Here is a 20,810-nt window from a genome sequence, read left to right on the forward strand (position 1 = left end):
CTCACTATAACACAAAAAGAAAAAGCCCAATAAAGCACTTAGCAAAAGGAAAAATAAAAAGTCCTGTTAACCATTTCCCCCTTCCTAAGAGAGTGAAAATTTACAGATCTACTTATCCTAATTTAAAATTTTACACTAACCCTCTGATGTACAGTTCAACCTTCATCCTACAATTTGCCATCCTTCCAATTCTTCTGACAATGTTTTCTTTATATAACCACGTTCTTTATTACCAAAAATGTTCCCACCATTATAAAATACTTTCCCCAAGGACTGCATACTTCCTAGCATGTGTTCACTTCAGTAAAACGATCAGTGTATTAAAAACCCGTGGAGTTTCTGCAGAAGCCAAAGATGGCATGGCACTTCTTTTGTGGCATGTGTGACATCTGCCTATCACTATAAACATTCTTCTGCAATATGACACTCTGGCCCTCTGACCATTTCATATGAAGTGTTCAGTGTGCTGGGAATGCTGAAAAAGTTATTCTTTTTTAGGGACTTCCATATAACATGTTAAAGCCAGAAGGGACCTCAGAGCTCATTTTTAAGCCTCTCATTTTACACAAGAGGAAACTGAGGCCCAAAAAGGCTGCCTGAATTTCTTGGAGTAACTCAGTTGATTTATAAATCCAGAATAAAACTCAAGGGTCTCACTTCAGATTGTAGATTCTTTCATTTGTTTCATTTATTTTTTTCATTTAATTTAATTTTGTATAGTACTAGGGTTTGAACTCAGGGACTACACCTTGAGCTATCCACCAGCCCTTTTTTGTGCTGGGTATTTTTGAGATAGGGTCTGCGAACTGTTTTTCTGGGGCTGGCTTGGAACCTCAATTCTCTCTGGTCTCTGCCTCCTAAGTAGCTAGGATTACAGGTATGAGCCACTGGTGCCCCTCTAGTATCATCTATTAATTGACACTTGCATAGTAGACCCAGGAAAGCTATTTTTCTTTTTTTTCAAGCCACAGCTAACTTGGTATTATAGCATATACTGTTTTCTGATTGACGTTAACTTAATTTTTAGCACTTAAGAGCACAATAATTCATTTTAAAAGCAAATACTATGCTCAGTGGTATTGCGAAGAGTCTTTCTTTACAGTTGATGGTCATCAACTGTCTTGTCTGGCCTGCCTCCCCCTCACCCCACATAGCTAAAGCATGATGCTATTGAGTTCTAAGTTGAGTTTCCATCCTTATATGAAAAGTTAGCTTGGCACAGAGTTTGGTAGAGCTCAGTCTGACCAGCTGTGCTCTCAGTCACAAGGGAGATCAAACAAGTCAGTGTGGCTGGTTCAGAACAAACCAATCAGTCCCTTGAAAATTATATCAAACACACTTGCCAATAAAGGCACATGGGCATCTATTGTAACATAAGGTTACTTTTTAGGTTGGCCCTTGGTTAGTTCATGCTTCTCCATCAGTTCCATGGGAGTTTGGGGAGAAAGTGGCCAAATATGAAACATTCTACAAATACCTTAAGTTATATTTGTGTGCCTGTTCACCATTGTAAGTCAGACCAATGGCTTCTGGCTTGGATGACTTTCTTAGCTCACCCCCCACATTATTGTTATTATTTTTTTTTTGGCAGTACTGGGGTTTGAACTCAGAGTTCACGTTTGCTAGGCAGGTGCTCTACCTCACATTATTTTTGAGTGTAAAGTTCAGGGAGTTTTAATATAGCTGCCAAGTTGTGCCACCATTACCACTGTTTAATCCCAAAACGCTTTCAAGAGAAACCTTGTCCATGAGCAGTCATGCATAAATCCAAATCCTCCGGCCCCTGGCAAACACTCATCTACTTTCTAATGGTGGATTTGCCTATCTGGGCATTTCATATAAATGAAACTGAAGAATAGGTGATTTATCATTTTATAGTCTATTTTTGTGTTTGGCTTCTTTCACTCAGCATAAGCTTTATCCAGGTTCTAGATATATCACTGCTTCATTCTTTTATTTACACTGTAATTTTTTTTTTGAGGTAGGGTCCCACTATGTAGCCTAAGCTGGCCTCAAACTCACAATCATCCTGCCTCAGACTATTGAGTACTGAAATTACAGACGTGTGCCATCACACCCGGCTCAGAAACCTTTCTATTCTTGGCAAAGAAAATGAAACGAGATATTCAACTTAGAAATGTGACAAATTAATATTGATATATTAACACAACACAAAAGTTTTAATCTTAGTAATTAAAAACTGATGAGAATTAACAGTTAAGGGGAACAGAAATTTACTGTCTGCATACAGAGATTTTTTTCTAATCTTAGTGAAAATTAAGATAATCAGAGTAGCATATCATGATTTTAATTAGTTTCTCATTAGGCAAACTTTTTGCAAACTTGAACAGGCACCTGAATTTGTTAGACAGAGAAAGAAGAGAACGACAGAACACGAGGCTGCAGCTGAATTTAGAAAGTTAGAGGTGTTCTCATCAGCCACATGAGATGGACAGGAGATTCCTTCCAGTAGGCGAGAGCAGAGCACAGACAACAGATGTGAGAAAGGTCCCCTGGCTGTCAAGTTCCAGCATCCTTGCCCTGAAAAAGGGAGGCGCCAGCATGATTGATATGCAGAGGCCATATAAAAGCACTGGACATCTCCCCAACTGCTTGTCACACAGACCTGCACCCTCTGTCAGCTGCTCTTGGGGTTTCTGTCAACTGGAGGAAAGAAAACTCTTTGGAGAATAACATTTTATTGCGATCATGCCAGAACCCACCAAGAAAGAGGGTAAGACTCAGCCAGACATCTTTTATGCTACACTTTTTAATAGAGTGTGTTTATTTTGGTATTGATTTTCAAACACATGAGCAACGTCTTAAATAGACTATAAAATAATAGAATCACTGTGAAGTAAGAATAAGCTCCTTTAAAGTAATAAAAAAGACCAAAGGAAAAATACAGCAAGGCTATTGTGAACTGGGAAATATCTGATAATGATAGTGAATAAAGGAATATTGATACAATGGCTATATGTAAATCCTATCATTTCAAATGGCAAGAGATCCTTAAAGTACAACTCAAAGATATTACTTGCTCATGGTGAGTGGATTATATTTTCAAGTTTGTTTTCTTAGGTTTGATCCTCAATTTTTCACCATGTATTTGCAATTCATGGGGGCTGCAGGCTTGGAAGGCTTTCTCAAATGGTTAGTAAATTTGATCAAGATTTTGAAAAAGAATTTGTGACATTATTTCCAGATTTTCTGTAATTTTCATAGAAAGACATTTAAAATACATAGATGAGAGGTTTTTTTTCTTTTTTTTTTTTTACATGTACCAGTGATTCTGGAGCTTTTTATCAAATTCCTGCATGAAAAGAAAATGTCTCTATATATCATTGATAGTTTGTGGTCTTTCTTTTATTGTATATAATTTCATAATATGTAGCCTTTTAAATATAATCAAGCTGAAACTATAAAAATATTTTTCAGTAGAAGAAATGTTTCCTCCCAATAAAAAGTTCTTTTCTATAAAAACCAGTATTTGCAAGTTACTAATTAATGATATAAATTAGAAAATGATTGCGAAAATAAAGAATGAAAAAATACACATCCATAGCACAAAGACATTGACTTTAATTTTTTTTTATTTTGGATACTGTGGTTTGAACTCAGTATTGACTTTAATTTTTAAAGGAAATTTCCTTTTCAAATATCATTTCATTCACATCATTCATGCTTCCTGGATCTTTCTTTTTCATTTCTGCAAATAAAAGCACACACAAGATAAGCAAAGAACATAAAAACAATATTTAGTCTTTTCATTTGTAATTTTTAAAAGATGCTTTTAACTATTATTTTGAAGAGCTTTGCAAAAGATGTTCCACGTCAAGCCAAAACTTGAAATACTAACCAAGTTTTCAAAAGGGTTTTAAATATATTTTCTTTATGTAATTAAGTAGCCAGTGCTGACAGGCCCTAGTGATCAGTTTACAGGTTGGCCTTACTTAGTGGCGGAGGGCATTGATGGATGAAGTCTTCCACCCGAAATAACCACACCAAATGCGTGCATTAATATGGGAACTTAATCCTGACTCTGGGGCAGTGAGTCCAGCCTCCACCTAAGTGTCTTATTTGTAATGCAAATGATTTACATGTGTATTAAGTGTCCTTTTTATTTGATCTGTCACTTGACTTGCCTCTTCAAGGCTTGCCTGGATAGAAAGCATTTGATGCTTCCTAACTGAAAACAGAATATTATTTTAATAATCCTGAACTTAGAGGATGAATTTGCATTTGTTGTTGAAAAGCCTAATTAGGAATGATAGAAAGCTGAAATAAATAAGATGACAGGCTGTAGAGTCTATGAGGCTAGTTAAATCATTTTGAATGCTAGATGCAATGAAGTTTGGTTTTGATGCTAGCTCAATCTGATTCATTCTACTTTTAGAGAGAATAAGGAGGAAAATATATTTTTCACTTCAGTCCTCTTCTATGTATTTTTTCCTTTTTGAATAAATCAGCATTGACAACACTAAAGCCTCCATGAACAGCTTTTGCAAAAAAAGCACTGTTGATATTCTGTGTAGGAGTTCCCCCCACCCAGGACAGTAATTTTATACCCATAGACTTTTTTGGTTAGTTTAAATTTGGATTATAAGAAGTGGAAACAAGAAAGAGAGAGAGAGAGAGAGATTAGCATATATTTTAAATCCATTGAGGAAATACAGAGATTTCTGTTGTTGTTGTTCTCTTAGTAGCGGAACTGATTTTTAAAGGAACTGTACCTTGAAGAGTTTTCTTTAGTGAAACCATGGCTATTTACTATTGTTTACATCAGAATACCAATAAATGTGACAATTCCTGAACTATTCTGATCATGAATAGGTTGCACCTTCTCTTAGCTGAGATTTCACTTTTACTGGAGTTGGTTCTATTCCAATCTTCCCTCTCAAACAAAGCCCCAAGAATAAAACAAAGAGCAGGGACTTCCATCCCAACAGGTCTTCTTGCCTCTCTTTCCCAGTGGGAAACCATGCCCTGGAAGGGCAGGACTACTAGCTGTGAATAGGCTCTGGGGACTGGTTTGGCCCTCCCAGGATCCAGTAGGATTTGGCAACTGTTCAAAGGAGACTGAGTTTTCAGCACCTGAGGGTGCAAAGGATGTCTCACTTGGCCACCTCCCAACCTAGAGTGGCCTAGCTCTGGGAGTCTCATGCTGAATCTTGGGAGAGCTGGTCCTTTTAAGGAGCAGGAAGAGGGCAGGTGTAACTTTAGACCTTGAGAAGGAAGTCTAATGGAAGTATTTAGTCATCAGTCCTTATTTAGAGCCTTGACCCCCTCTGGAAAAAGAAAACATTTATTTTTTTCTTAGTATTCAAACCCAGTGCTTTACTCATATGGGGCAAATGCTCTACCACTGAGCTACACCTCTAGCAAGAATCTCTTATTTTTAAGGAGTAACAATTTCCCAGTGTCTTACTCTCCATTTTCACCAGTTGCATATGGATTCTTTGGAGAACTCTATTATTTGTCCATCAATTTTACATAATAGGTCTTACGCTTAAATTTATGCAGAACCTGAGGCCTGATCAATTAAGTTATCCTAACCAAATGGTGAGAAAAGATGTAGAAAGAAGCTTCAGATTTGTGGGAATCTCCCAGAATTCTTTGCAGGTGCATTCATTTATGAATCAACTATTAGTTGAGCACCTACTGTGTGCTGGTTGCTGGGATTTCATACGCAAATACAAGGCAGCTTCTGAAGGCCATCACAGTTAATTGTGCCTTGGGTCCTACTGTGTAAGGAAACAAACTTTCACTGGAAATTTTTTTTGTTGTTTCAGTCAAAAAGAAACCTTATCAATATAAAATTAGAAAATTGCAATAGCCTTTCTTCTGGGGGTAGCATTTCTATTAGCTTAAAAATACTATGAATGGTCAGTCACTGGTGGTTCACCCCTGTAATCCTAGGCAGAGATCAGGAGGATCACAGTTTGAAGCTAGCCCGGGCAAATAGTTCACAAGACCTATCTCAAAAAAAAAAAAAATCACGATAAAAAAGAGCTGGTGGAGTGGCTCAAGATGTAGGTCCTGAGTTCAAACCCTAGTACTACAACAACAACAAAAAATACTATGAATGGCTCTTAAACCCATAAAAAATCTATTTTCTAAGAATTTTGTCTCTGCGTCTTGACTATCTTGAGACTTCTATTCTACAGAATCCAGAAAAAGTCTCTTCTAACATGAGTTGAGACCTGAACGTGAATTTCACTTTTTGTTATGGTATACGTCAGCTCTATTATATTGTATGTACTTAATTGGTCAGAAAAAGGCAATGGTTCTTCTTTGGTGCTTGTGTGTCATACAAAAAACCTTTCAGAGTTACTCTAGTTTTCTTTTCTTCCATGTAAGATTCTTTCTTGAAAACCCAGACACAGGGAAAAACACAGATTTATTTATAAGTATAATTTTAAAGACCATTCTGATAACTTCAGGAATCAAAGACCATGGTGTGTGGCTACAGATTCTTTTTGCTGTGTCGACATACAATATCTATCTTGGTCTTTTTCACTAGGAATAATAGGTGGGAGAATGGTAAGGGAGTCTGTCTTTTTTCCATCCTATTTATTCCATCACATTTTAATGTTCTCCCCAAGCCTATCTGAATGTAGCATGGCACCCTTCCTTCATCTCTTGCCTATTTCTGAACATCACTCAAGACTTAGTCATCATCAAAAAAGGCCAAGGGAAGCCTTCCTTTCATGTTCATTCTTTGACCTTCAGTTTTTACCTGGATGGGGTTAGATAGACTATTAGAAGCACCAAAATAAATTTGTCTTTGCAAAATCATCTAATATACAGAATAGTACTTTTACCTCAAATTGAGGAAAAGTTAGTAATTCATAGGAAATAAGATAAAAGAACAAGAGAGAAGGAAGGAGACATTTGATCAAGGACAACTTATTTTTCTCCTAATTTCAAATGGCTCATGGAAGCCAAGTAGAAGACTTGGATAAGGAACAAAGAAGCTTTATTGCTGGGCATGATGGTACATGTTGTAATTCCACCACTCAGAAGACTGAAGCAGGAGGTTTCTGAGTTCGAGGCCAGCCTGGGCTACATAGCAAGACAAACAAAGAAGTTGTATGAATGAATACCACAATCTTATTTGCTTTTCTGTATGGGAGATCCTTGTGTAGATTTGAGCTCTGTGTGGTAAGAAGGAATACTCCAGGGCAAAGGCACCCTGGAGAGACTTATATATACTTGGCAGAATTATTCTTTTCAGTAGCGTGCTTTTGTGACTGTTCGTACTGCACCTGTTAGGAAGATAAATAAAGAACTGGCCAATTCTTTCTCTGCAGCACCCTAAATATATCACTTTAAAAAAAACTTTGGAAAAACAAGTTGGATCCTTGCTTCTCATCCAGTAAGTTGAAAGGAGTCTCCCTCTTGTCACAAGCCTTTCAAACACAGTGAAGTCAAGGGTAAGGGAGTTATCAAAATCATCGAAGGTTAAGGTCAGGCTCACTCAGACTAGCTAGTGAGCCAAAAGAGACCCTTTATTTTCTTAGTGGGTTGTTTTATTTTGGCCATGAGACATGGCCTTGAAATCTTTTCTTGTCTTTTTTTTGGTGGTATGGGGTTTGAACTCGGGGCTTGGCACTTGCTAGGCAGGTGCTCTATCGCTTGAACCACTCCATCAGCATTATGAGCTTTTATGTGAGTTTCCAGAGTAAAGTTTTAGATTCCCATCAGATCAGGACATGGATTGGTTGGTTTGGCAGAGGTAAAGACCAGGCTCATTCAATATTCTGCTTATTTATTTCTCTCTCTAAAGTGACTTCACAAAAAGCTAACTGTAATCTGACTTTCATTATGCCTTTCAAGTCTAAATCCACTTTGATAAGACATGGGCTCTTTATACTCCCTGAGGAATCCTTTTATAGGCCGATTTGGCATAGGAACACAATACTAAAATTACATTTAATATGTCAAGTGTTAGGTCTTATAATTTTGTTTTATTCACTTTTTTAACTTGTATTTCTCTATTTGTGCTAAACATTTTTCTTCTTCAAAATCGTCCAAATCTTTCTCTAAATGGAATCAGATCTCTTCTTAAATTCCTCAAAAAGTCTTTGCTTATATTGGATAATATCTTTTGTCTTCTATAAAATTTCACGTTGAAACAGAACATTCTACTTATGTCTAAAATTTCACTCATCTATATAGTTTTAATTTCTCATGTTTAGAGCTAGATGTCTTTAAGATTGCTCTGCATACAATATATATTTTTACTTTTTCTTTATGCACATTCAGTAATATCTATCATTTTACATAGTGACACAAATTACTATAATACTGTTCAAAGAACATTCAGGACAGTTCAAAGTTCAGCTGTACCATGTATCGAGTCACTTATACTTTGTCTGCCTTAGTTTCCTTACCTGTAAAATGTGGTTAAAACAGTACATGGCTCACTAGATCTTTGTAAAAATTGAAATAAATCAGGTAATGTGCTCAGGCTAAACATGATATATGGCAAGACCTCAAGCATTTTCCTTCTAAAACAATAAACCCAGAACTCTTGTCTGGCATAAGGCATTAAATGTCTCCCATCATATAGAATCTTTGAGGACATTTCCACCTGGATAATCAGTGTGACAACCAACACTTTCCCCTTCACAATACAATTATAAATATAAATATTGTTCTAATATTTATAATCATTACAAAAAAGCTGCTATTTTTATTATTGGCACTACCAGGAATATGTTCTTGTTTTACTTAGAGTAAAATATCTTAACTTTCACCCATGAATGCCCGGATCAAATAAAAGGTCTACACTGAAGGGCTTCTGTGTGTTCCCATTGAAATGTGTCATGTCCAGTTGGGGGGGTCTCCAGCTGTCAGACATTCGGGGATACCCAGCTGCTTCTTTACTGTTCCATTGTGGGGGGCATGGCCTTTCCCACTTAGATGAAAGAGTCACCCTGCACAGTTGAACTTGTAACTAAATCTGCCAACAGTTATAAGGCTTGAGTTTGAAGAACATTAAGATTTCTTTACCCACCAGGAGTGCCTTTGGCAGGTGGGGTCTTCTTGGGTCTGAATTTTTCTGAGATAATCACATCAAGAACTCTCTGAGACCACAGAGGGATATGGTGGGTGATTGATTGAGTGCCACTGTGTTTACTGCTGCAGAATTTTATTTTTATGACCCCACCTGGCATCAGGCCTCTCCTTTCTCTATTTTTAAAAAGTTACCCAGTGTGAGGCCCAGTGTGGCTTGGGGCAAGGCCTTCTAGCGATTTGTCTTATAACCTTATGATCACTTGCGTGAGTCAATGGTGCAGACCCCAGGGAAGGCAGTGAAGGACTGAAAGTGGGGGGAGTTTTAACAAATTCAATCCCTTTGCAACTATTTCCTTTCAAATTGTGCTAAAACTTTTTAACTTTTTTTTTTTTTTTTTTTTGGCAATACTGGGGTTTGAACTCAGGGTCTCATTCTTATGAGGCAGGTGCTCTACCACTTGAGCTACTCCACCAGCCCCTTAATTTTTCTTTTTTTTTAATTGAAACAGCATCTCACTATGTAGCTGGGCTGGCTTTGAACTCCAAAGCTAGCTGGAAACTTGAGGTCCTCCTGTCTCAGCCTCCTGAGTGCTGGGATTACAGGCTGGGAGTACAGGCACACACTCCTACTACTCGCTTAATTTCTTCAGTTTGAGTAAAGCTTTTCCTTGCCTGAACCACCCTATGCCATTCCAACTCCAATGGATTCTTTTCTGAAACATGAGGTAAAGAGGCAAATCATTAAGTCTCAGCAAATCTTATAGTTGGGCTGACAGAATAGCTCAAGTGGTAGAGCACCTGCCTCACAAGTGTGAGGCCCTAACACACTAACCAAAAAGGAAAGAAAGGAGGAAAAAGAAGATCTTGTATTTGTTGCTACGTAATAATGACCACATTTGAATCCTCTTCCTGTGTGGAATGACATCTTGAGTTGAAGCATGCACGAATTAGAAAGACCAAAGACCAACGTATTAAGAGAGGAAAATCCCTGCGATTTTAGGGAAATTCCATCAAGCTGCATCACGAATCAATGAAAATTTATATACTCGGTGAGCAATTAGCTTCATTTATTCAAACTCTTACAGTACAGCCTTTGGCATCATTTGGCCACTGAAAATAAATATAGATGGAATTGATGAATCATTTTGAGTAGCTGGATTCTCTGTAGAGCTAAGGACTAATTTTGTTTTGGAATCTGGAAACATCCCAGCTAAAGAAATATGTTTAAAATGCAATATGTCTCTCCTTACTTTTTCTTTTAGTGATACTGGGGTTTGAACTCAGGGCCTTACACTTGCTAGGCAGGCACTCTACCACTTGAACCACTCTACCAGCCCTGTTTTGTGTTGGGTGTTTTCAAAATAGGCAAATTATTTGCTCGGGTTGGCTCTGAACCGTAATCCCCCTGATCTCTGCTTCTTGAGTAGTTAGGATTACAAGTATAAGCCACTGATGCCAGCTTCTCTTCTTACTCTTTTCTTTCTTTCAGTACTGGGGCTTGATTGAACTCAGGGCCTACACCTGAAACCACTCCACAAACCCTTTTTTGTGATGGGTATTTTTTGAGTTAGGGTCTCGTGAACTATTTGCCTGAGCTGGCTTCAAACTGCGATCCTCCTGAGCTCTGCCTCCTGACTAGCTAGGATTACAGGTGTGAGCCACCAGCACCTTCTTACTTTTAAAAATAAAGTTCAGTAGATAAATCTTAACTCTGTCTTAAATTAGAAATATTGATTATTGTTGTATGTGATAATCCTGAGTGCCTAAATTACTGGCTTTGGTGTCAAATGGGCTCGTATTGATTTGTATTTTGAATTTGTGTCCAAATTTTCATAGTTTTCCTGTTTTATCCCTTGCTAAAAGGTTGCTGTCTTCTATGATTCTTGTCAGTCAGTGGGTAAGGTTGTCTCTCCTCCAACTTTGTTGTGGTTATGACTCCACCCCAGATTATGAGTCTGGCTGAGTAGGGTGTAGTGCCCCCTTAAGACCAGCTGGCATTGAAGAGGGCGCTCTCCTCCTGGGCCAAGTAAATACAGGTCCAGCATGGGAGGATGAGTGCCTTCTTCAGTGTTGCTCGTTAAGCAGCTGGCTTCGCTCCACTTAGTCCCAGGCCCTGGGTTTACTGAGGACGGGATAAGGTGCAGGAACCTAAGGGTTCCTGAGTTGAGGAGCTTGAGACATCCATTTCCTCTTCAGAGGCCCTTTTAATTTGCAGGTCACCAGCTGTTGTCCGGATAAGTGAGGTTGCTAGACAGCTGACTTACAAACATTACTAGACAACATACTATCATTGTGCATGTACAGTTTTTATTTTGACTGTTTCATTCATTTTATCAATCAAAGCTGCAGAGTTTACCCAAATGAGGGTGTGAGTTTATTTAAGCAATGCTAGCACACAGAACCTTTTTGCAAAACACACGCCTAGTAAATTCTAAACCAGCAGTTCTCAAACTTTTGGTCTCAGATCTGTTTTCACTCTTTTTTACCATTGTTTTTTGAGAGGGGATTTTACTATATTGTGCAAGTTGGCCTTGAACTCCTGGACTCAGAGTTCTAAGGAGCTGGACCTACAGGTGTACTCCTGTGCCCAGCTTCATTTTTCATTTTTAATTATTGAAGAAACTAAACAGTGTCTGGTTATTAGCTTATTAGAAATTAAAATTGATAAATGCTTGGCAGGCATTCTGCCACTTGAGCCACTCCACCAGCCTGTCCACACTTTTTTATTTTATTTTATTTTTCTGGTACTGGGGTTTGAACTCATGACCTCACGCTTGCTAGGCAGGCACTCTACCACCTGAGCTACTCCACCAGCCCTGCTTAACACATAAGAATATATAAATATACATTCTATTAGTTGTCATACGAATGACGTTGATGTCATACTTACCACATATCCTCTAGAAAATTTCACTATATACTTTGTGAAAGAATGTGAGTGAAAAAGGCAAAGACTGGCTTAGCATTATTACAAAAATAACTTTGACCTTGTGGATGCCCCAAAAGAGTCTTGAAGACTCTTGGGGATCCCAAGCTGTACTTTGAGAGCCACTATTATAAGTCAATTTATGGTTACTTCGAAAAAATAAAACAAATAAGCCAAAAAAAGTCTTAAGTCTCAAGGCATAAAATATCTGAACCTACAGCCTATCATAAATAGAGTAAGGGACAAAATAAGCATGCAAATGTTAAAATATTAAATTAAATATTGATCTATATTCAAATTCTGTATCTCTGATACATAAAGCAATATGGCCAATAAAAATGCTCTGTCGTTTGTGTTTGCCGATTTTTTGGTGACACTTATAATTTATATAGTCAAGACTTCTCTAAGTATTATGAACATCTGCATGCATTTTTATATTAAGGCACTTTCCACTGTGTTGTTGTTCAAACATTTGATGTCCAGGCTGGAATAACTATATACCGCTAGAACCTGCTATCGACAAGGGAAAAACCTGACAGTGTTTATTGCAGATTTAATTAAAAAGGAAGACAGTTTGCTTTGGTGAGAATTTGTTGTCAAAAATGACAGTGCAGAAGTTGTCCAGGTAGAGTCATCACTGGTTTTTACAACACATAAAGCATTCTCATATTTCCTTTCAAACATAGAATGCTATTTGGAGAATAAGAAATAACAAGTAGGTCTATCCATCCAGTTAGCTAGCTAGCTAATGTAACATTTACTAGATTTTACAGAAATCCTTTAGAGGAAAATCATAACAGAAAACATTTGTAAATAAAACAATTTGGTATTAGTACAAAAACAGAGTAGTTGTCCAATGGAACACAACAGAGTTCACAAGGACCAAAACATAATAATAATAATAATTAGGAGTAATATACAATTTTCTCCTCTACCTCATTACCAAAGAATGGCTCAAAAGTTTGCTTCCAAAAGTGACAGAATGAAAGCCACAGAAAAGACCTAATCATAACATTCAATTACAATCATTATTATTACATGTTCTTCCTGTCTTCTCTATGTCTGCACAATATATTCATGATTATAATCACTCTTTCCATGTAGTACACATAACGACCCATAGAATACATAGAATATCTTTTAAATAATGCATTATTTTAATATGCTTAATAATATATAATAGAATAATAGAATTCTGATGTTTATAAAGTAACATATTATACATTATAATATTATTTGAGACAAGTTGCCTATGAAAAGAAGAAAATTGAGTTGTGTCATTTTAAGGGACAGACACAAACATATAAAGGGAGACCAGGTAATGTCTTTTGAGAGTTAAGGTTTTTTTCCCCTTTAAGTTACTGACCATGGAATCCTTGATCATTGAAAATAGAAATGGTCTCCACTGGAGCCAGTCAAACCATTTATGGAGTCACTAGGTTCCCCGTGTTTCAGCAACAGCATGAAGGCCACATATGGGGCTGTCTATTTCGTTGCTGCCACCAGTGCCCGTCAGTTAATACGCCCGGGCACAGGCTGTGCAGGCATGCCATTGGTGGCATACCTGTGCTTTTTACAGTAGGTGATGGTAGGAAAAATCCACCATAAATAGATCCAGCCTTTGAAAGCATCTCAGCATTGCAGAGGAAGGGAAAGTCTGTATCTATGAATTGTGAAGGATCAAAGGCCAGCCACCCTGCCTAAGAAAGAAGGGGCGAGTTTTACTTGCTTCAGAATCTAGTTCATGTTTGTTATCCACTAAAATATTTCTTTGAACCTTTTTTTCCCCCCAGAGTATCCTGATTTCTTCTTCTTTTTTTTTTTTTCAAACAAGTTTAAAATAGTATCCTATTACACCAGGATGTTGGTATGTTTTCTAACACAGACACTGTCAGGGAGGATGAAGAGAGGGGAGAAAAAGCCCACTGTATTCACCTAGGAGAAAAAGCTCACAGAATTTTCCCTATAGGTTTTAGGTAGGCAGAAGTGTAGCGGGACCTCCCCTCAACCAATACCTATTTGCTTCTTTAAGATTTAGAGGGCTTACCAAAGACAGAAGCCTGTTGGCCATTACAACACAACTAACCTAGTGGACACATGGCACAGTTGACTGAGGGTTATTTGCCTAGAAGAAATTGATGAGACAAGTTACTTGACTGCAGTTGCTTTTCCAGTCCAAATTTTAAAAGGGGGGGATTCCTTAGAAAGGCAAGGGGTATATTATTCCTGAGAGCCAAAACTCCAGCCCTAATTGCTCTCCTGCCCTTGTTAAGAAATGCAAAACATGTGTTGACAGTGGGAGGAAATCTAAATGATAGGGTTTGGGCAAATGCCTCCAAGCCTTCAGCCAGTGGGAGGGAGACCAATGCAAGACATAGTGTTCCCTGTGGGTAACGCAGATGAAGAAGGCTACCCATGCAGCGCCAGGGGATGGCTCTTGATTTCTTGGCAGCCAGAAGAAAGGGCTTTTGTGCGGGTTGAAACAGCCTGTCAGTCAACTATATTTGTGGAGCACCTGCTGTGTGGAACTTAGAAAGGAAGAGGAGATGGACCTTGTCCTCAAGAAGCTTGTGAGCACAGGGAGAAGAAAAGTCCCCCTCTACTGTAAACCTTGCGGCATTCACGACCACCTGTGAAACAAGAAAGGAACAGGTGACATTTAGGCCCTGGACTGAGCTTTGTTACTCAAAGTGTGGGTCATGGTCCTGCAGCTCCAGCAGCAGTCTCTTAAAAATGTAGAATCTTGCACCCAGCGCTGACCTCCAGAGTCAGATCTGCAGTTGGATCAAATCAGATCCTCAGGTTTCCGTGCTCTGGAGGATCCATAGAAGTAGTGAGTCTTGAATATTGTAAGAGAGCGAGTCAGGGACTAAACCCATACTAAAAGACAGCTATGAGATCCTTAAACACAGGATCTCCTCTCCTCCTCTCCTCTCACCACTTTTTAAAACCTCCTTTGTCTTTGTTAGTTTGTGATGGGAGCTCACCGTATCCCAGTTGCATGAGTGTTCCTACCTACTCCCTAGTCTTTGGGGTACCAGGTTGCTGTCACTGAATGACTGTGATAGAGCTAATAAGTTTGGGGAATGTGCAAATTATTTTTAGTAGCAAAGCCGGGCACAACAGAACCTGTCAGAAACAAAGGTATGAGTTAGAGATACATCGCTCTTTCAAGGCTAACTGTCACCTTTAGCTAACAGTTTTCTGTCTCAGTCAAGTGCTATTTGGCCTTCAAACTCCTGGTTCCTTGTCTCTCCAGATGAAGTTGGAATTCTTTGTCTCACTCTCTCTTATCCTTTTTGCCTCACCTCAATTGATTGATCGATGACTGATCTACTTATCTCCCTTGTAGAAACTATACTGAGCATAAATTTCCATAAGTACAATGGCTATTCCTATTTTGCAGTAGGGGTGGAGGAGCCCTGCACCTCTGTCCAGTCCCTAACTCTTCTTTAGCCACCCACCCTAGTTCCAAACATATTATAACACCACACAGCCCACAGACCTGGAAATTGAGCATAGCAGGTGGCAGGGGTAGAGAGGCATGAGTCTCTTTTTCAGGTGCGTCTGAGTAAGAATGATGACAATTATGATGGTGACCATGAAGAGATAAAGCACAGATAACATTTGCCATGATCCACCCAGTAACTCATTCGTTCCTGCCAACCACCTATGAAGTAGGTTGTCTTTTATTTCCATTTCCTAGCTGGGAACACTGAGGCATGCTCCCACAGATAGGGCAGCATCCATAGAACTTCATTGGTCAATCAATTCAATTCACTGAAATTGAAGTAATAGTTCTAAAAAGACCCTAAAGAAGGCTTTCTTAATCTTTTTTTTTTTTCAGTACTGGGAATCAAACCCAGGGGCTTAGGCAGACTGGGCAAACTCTCAACCACTAAGCTACCTCCCCAGCCCTAATTCTTTTTCTAAAAAATCAATTTGCTATAAATTTACCTGGACATGTAACACACACCTGTAATCCCAGGACTCAGGAGGTGGAGTTAGGAGGATTGAGTTCAAGGTCAGCCTGGGCTAGGTGGTAAGTCTCTGTCACAAAAAACAAAATAAAATAAATTACTATAAACTTAATGTGTTTCCAGAAATAAAATGAGGTGCCAGGGAAATAGAAAAAGAAAGAAATATCCCTGTCTTTGGGGTTTTCTTTGAGGGTGGGACCAGGGTTTGAACTCAGGGCTTCAAACTTTGCAGAGCAGGTGCTCCATCATGTGAGCTACACCTCCAGTCCATTTTGCTCTACTTATTTTAGAGATGGAGGGTCTCACAACTACTCGCCCAGGTTGGCCTAAAATTGCCATCTTTCCAATCTAACCTTCCAGGTAATTAGGATTTCAGGTGTGAGCCACTAGCGTCCAGCCCTGTTTTGTTCAATTGGAGAGAAATAAAAATACACTGAGACTACTGGAAATTAATTAAATAATAGTTAATAGACAGTGTATTATGATGTAGTCCAGAAGGCCAGAAGAATAAAGAAAAGTGATGGGGAAAAGAAGGAGGCCATCACTTTTCCAGTGACAGGAAAGTCAGAAGGGGAACAGAGAATACAGCACCAGGATAGAAAGGCCCAAGGTCTTAATAAGAGAGGGAGAGGAAGGCAGAGTGGTTCAGGCAGTAAGAGGACCTGCCTAGCAAGCATGAAGCCCTGAGTTCAAACCCCACTGCCACCAAAAAAAAAAAAAGAGGAGGGAAAGCAAAGGAAGTGGCACTAACCATGGCTTTGAATGCTAACCTGGAGAGAATAGACACAACCCAGTAGGTAACAGACCCCCTCAGGTAGAATAACAGGGTGCAACAGAGTAGTACAACTAACTTCTGCAGCCACAGGGAACAGAGACCAGGGGGCAGAGAGCTGTCTTTAGGCAGGAAGAGATCCTTAGGCACTACATGACAGGGGCTCAGTCCAAAAGATACTGTGTCAAAGAATCCAGCTTCTCGCTGTGGGTATTCTGATATTCATCGTTATGCGGTCACAGCTCACCCCAAGGCAAGCTGTCGCTATTCAGTTTCCGTTTCTACATTCTGATCTCTGAAAAGAAAATGTCTTCACTGAGGGTTTCAGCTTCTGGTTAACGATGATGTAAATGATACCTTCCCTTATGTGGAATCCTGTTGAGGCCATCTAAGGGACACTTGTGTTTTCACTTCTCTGTGAATTGCAGTACATCCTGCCATGTTATCTTCTTCAGCCTGTAAGGTTATATGTCTTTTTCTCCTTTGGTTAGATATTTTTTTCTTCATCATTGGTAAATAGTAATATACTTATTAATGGTAATCCAAACACTGGAAATTAATTTTTAGGCAAATAAACCAATAAATTGGAGTTTATACCAGGCACACACACACAAAAACTAGTGATGAAAAAAAGACATAGCTGCAACCTGGCAGCCCTGCTGTGATCTTTTCCTGATTTCTGTTATGTGCAAGGCATTCATTTTTCTACATTCATTCCAGCCTGCCTAGGCTAGAATAGGGTACTCAGTGTTCACACAGCGATGACTGCTCAGCCAGACTGCTTGGGGTGAGGCATTGTTCTGCTTGTTCAGAGTCACTTGCTGGGGAAAAAAAAGAGAAAATCACAGATACAGGTGAAGATAGGGCTTCTAGAATCTCATGATATACCTATAATAGAAAACTCTCCTCTCTTTATTTTTTTTTTCAAATTTAGCATGTGGTCAAAAAACCAAAAATCGTATGTTCTCCCTCATATGTGGACATTAGATCAAGGGCAAACACAACAAGGGGATTGGACTGTGAGCACATGATAAAAGCGAGAGTACACAAGGGAGGGGTGAGGATAGGTAAGACACCTAAAAAACTAGCTAGCATTTGTTGCCCTTAACGCAGAGAAACTAAAGCAGATTCCTTAAAAGCAACTGAGGCCAACAGGAAAAGGGGAACAGGTACTAGAGAAAAGGTTAGATCAAAAAGAATTAACCTAGAAGGTAACACCCACGCACAGGAAATCAATGTGAGTCAATGCCCTGTATAGCTATCCTTATCTCAACCAGCAAAAACCCTTGTCCCTTCCTATTATTGCTTATACTCTCTCTACAACAAAATTAGAAATAACGGCAAAATAGTTTCTGCTGGGTATTGGGGGGGGGAGAGGGAGGGGGCGGAGTGGGTGGTAAGGGAGGGGGTGGGGGCAGGGGGGAGAAATGAACCAAGCCTTGTATGCACATATGAATAATAAAAGAAAAATGAAAAAAAAATTTAGCATGTGGTGAAGAATTTACTTTTTCTTTATACTTTATTTAATAATCTAGTGTAAGATGTTTCAAAAGATGTCACCTTCATTAACTGCCTCTCCCTACCCTGGAATTGAAGCAGGTGGTTCACTCAGGTATCACTCATTCCCAGTTCAGAGCACCTGCAGGGATTTACAGGCGAATCTTACACTCAGGCTGCTGGCTACTTGGAACTAGTATAGTCTAATGGAAATTTCTTCAACAGACTCACAGCCAGGTTGTTCTACAATACTGGATAGCCACTGCTTTGACAACTTGGGAAGCATAGTTAGAAATCTACTCTAGACATGTGCATTTCCTCAAACCACTGTGAGAAGTGCTCCTTCTGTTTCCCAGTGAGCAGCAGCTTGCTTTGTAATAAAAGAAAAGGCTTCAGAGGCAAAGGACTTTGGTCTCATTATTTTTCAGAAGTGGCTTTCATGAGGGTAGGACAATGTCTGAGACACTTTGGCACCTTGTTCTCTGGGGAAAGAGGGTCTCATTTCTGCACCGACATCACCTTAGGCAATACGGGATGTGCCTGCCACTCACTGGGTCTCATTTCATCCTCACAGCCATCCCTGTGCATATAAGAATGGGGTTTGTAGTCCTTTTTCCAGAGTCGGGGGAAACAGGCTTAGCACTGTTCACTGTCCTGTTTGCAGCTGCCTGGAGGGGTACCTAAGTGGCAAGGATACCTGGATTTCCGTCTCACCTGGGCTCTTTCCAAAACTAAACTACACCGCCAGTATAATACCATTCAGCCCTCACTTCATACCACACACCAAAAAAGCAGTGTGTCTTGGGGCTCTTGAAGCCACAGGATGACCCTGTGTTGGCACACCCAGGTAAGATGGCAGCCAGGGGCTGTGGGAAGTGAGCCTAACCTTTGCACTTTCCATTTCTAGAAAATGAAGTGCCAGCCCCAGCCCCGCCACCTGAAGGTAAGTAAATCATTGCCTCCCATGTCTGGGCTGCAAACACAGAACTCCATCCAGCATGCTTTGGTCTCCTCTGATGCTGTGAGCTTTAATCTGTTACTGAGACCTTTGATGATGACCGCTGGGTAAAGTTGATCAAGCCAAAAATAACGCATGTGTTTATGTACCCCTTGCACAAAGATCTAATTTAAATGACACTTCATACACATTGTGGGAATGATTATTTTAAAGTCCTCTCAGCTGAGGTGATGGCTTAAGAAGTCGAGCACCTGCCTAGCAATGTGAGGCCCTGAATTCAAACCCCAGTACTGCCAAAAGAAGAAAGTAAAGTCACTTGATAAGTTGTTGTTTTGCTCAAATTTTATATTGATGGAGTTGAAGGATTTGTGGGCTTCCCCCCATGTAGTGAAAATGAGCAGTGGACCCCACCTTGGTCCTGGAAGATCAGTAGCTGCTTCCCAACTTGGACTGTGTCACCATTGAGTACCTCCAGGAACTCCTTGGGGGAGTTTTCAGAAAGGTTTGGGAGCCTCTGAGGTGCAACACAGTATTGAAGGCTTAGTTCTCTATTGTCCACCAGGGGGCAACAAAAAAAATGATGTGGTTTTTTTTTTTTGTTTTTTTTTTTAAAGCAAAATCCTTGGCAGGTGGACACAGTGGCATCGACATAGACCTAAGGAAGAGAACAGGATTGAAATAACAGCAAGCCCAAGTAGGCTGTTAAACTTGATGTGACTCTGCAGAATCATTTGTCTGCCTGCCCCCAACAAATAGTTCCCAAGAAGGAAGCAACCCAAATCATGTATCTTTCCCCGTGAAAACACCAAAACACTCATCGTTCTTCCTCCTTAAAGAGGATGAGAAACTGGCAAGAATTACTCACTGGGTATTTGCCATGTGCACAACCAAGGGTACTCTAACCCTCAAGAAGGATGCAGGGCTGTCTACCGATATTTGCTGATAGCTAGGTGCAAATGTACTGTACCAGATAAGTACGAAGCTCTGGATAGAAACCATTTTCCTATATTACTTGTTTACAGCCAAGTAGAAAATAAAATACAGCCTGGAGAACAATTAAATAAAATGTACCCACTGTATTGAGATGTTAGGGACTGGAAGTGTGGCTCAAGTAGTAGAGCACCTGCTTTGCAAACATGAAGCCCTGAGTTCAAAACCCCTCACCAAAGACAGAGACAAAGAGGTGGAGAGAGAGAGAGAGAGAGAGAGAGAGAGAGAGAGAGAGAGAGAGAGATGGCTGGTAATACTACTATAAGAATCATTTCCCACAAGGCAGCATGGGATTAACTGTTGATTACTTGAATTGACAATGTGATATGAAACCAGGGGTTTGGAGGTCACTGTAGGTTGGTTCAGCACAAGTGAAAGCAAGAGTTGAATAAGGCCCCAGTTTCTGGTATTTTCAGTGGAAATTTATGAGGGGATTACAACGCTTTTCCATCCCAGAGCTTATTTTTCAGAGAGCTGTTCAAGAAATCTAGCTGCTCACAGAATCCCCTTTGTTCAGCTAAGAATACTGGAATCACACACTGAAAACCTTAAATAGTATAGAAGAATATGCTGTGTGTCCAAATGAATGAAACAGGCTCAGTGCTGTAAGAGTTCAAACAGGGGCAAGCTTGGATTGAGTTTTCTGTATATCTTGAAACCAGT

The 20,810-nt window shown here is 39.5% G+C and overlaps 1 protein-coding gene across 10 annotated transcripts in view; it reads left to right on the plus strand.

The window, feature by feature from the left end:
* Nucleotides 1-2,596: 2,596 nt before the first annotated feature.
* The window catches only part of Mybpc1 (myosin binding protein C1), an 80,587-nt gene continuing 62,373 nt past the window's right edge, over nucleotides 2,597-20,810 (plus strand). For all 10 annotated transcript variants that reach the window (XM_074084226.1, XM_074084233.1, XM_074084227.1 and 7 more), the window contains exons 1-2: nucleotides 2,597-2,734; nucleotides 19,107-19,142. In XM_074084226.1, coding sequence (XP_073940327.1) covers nucleotides 2,710-2,734; nucleotides 19,107-19,142 — 61 coding nt within the window. In that variant the 5' untranslated portion in view covers nucleotides 2,597-2,709. The remainder of the gene's footprint in view (nucleotides 2,735-19,106; nucleotides 19,143-20,810) is intronic.

The sequence above is a fragment of the Castor canadensis genome, chromosome 8 (assembly GCF_047511655.1).
Source record: "Castor canadensis chromosome 8, mCasCan1.hap1v2, whole genome shotgun sequence".
NCBI classification, from domain to species: Eukaryota; Metazoa; Chordata; class Mammalia; order Rodentia; family Castoridae; genus Castor; species Castor canadensis.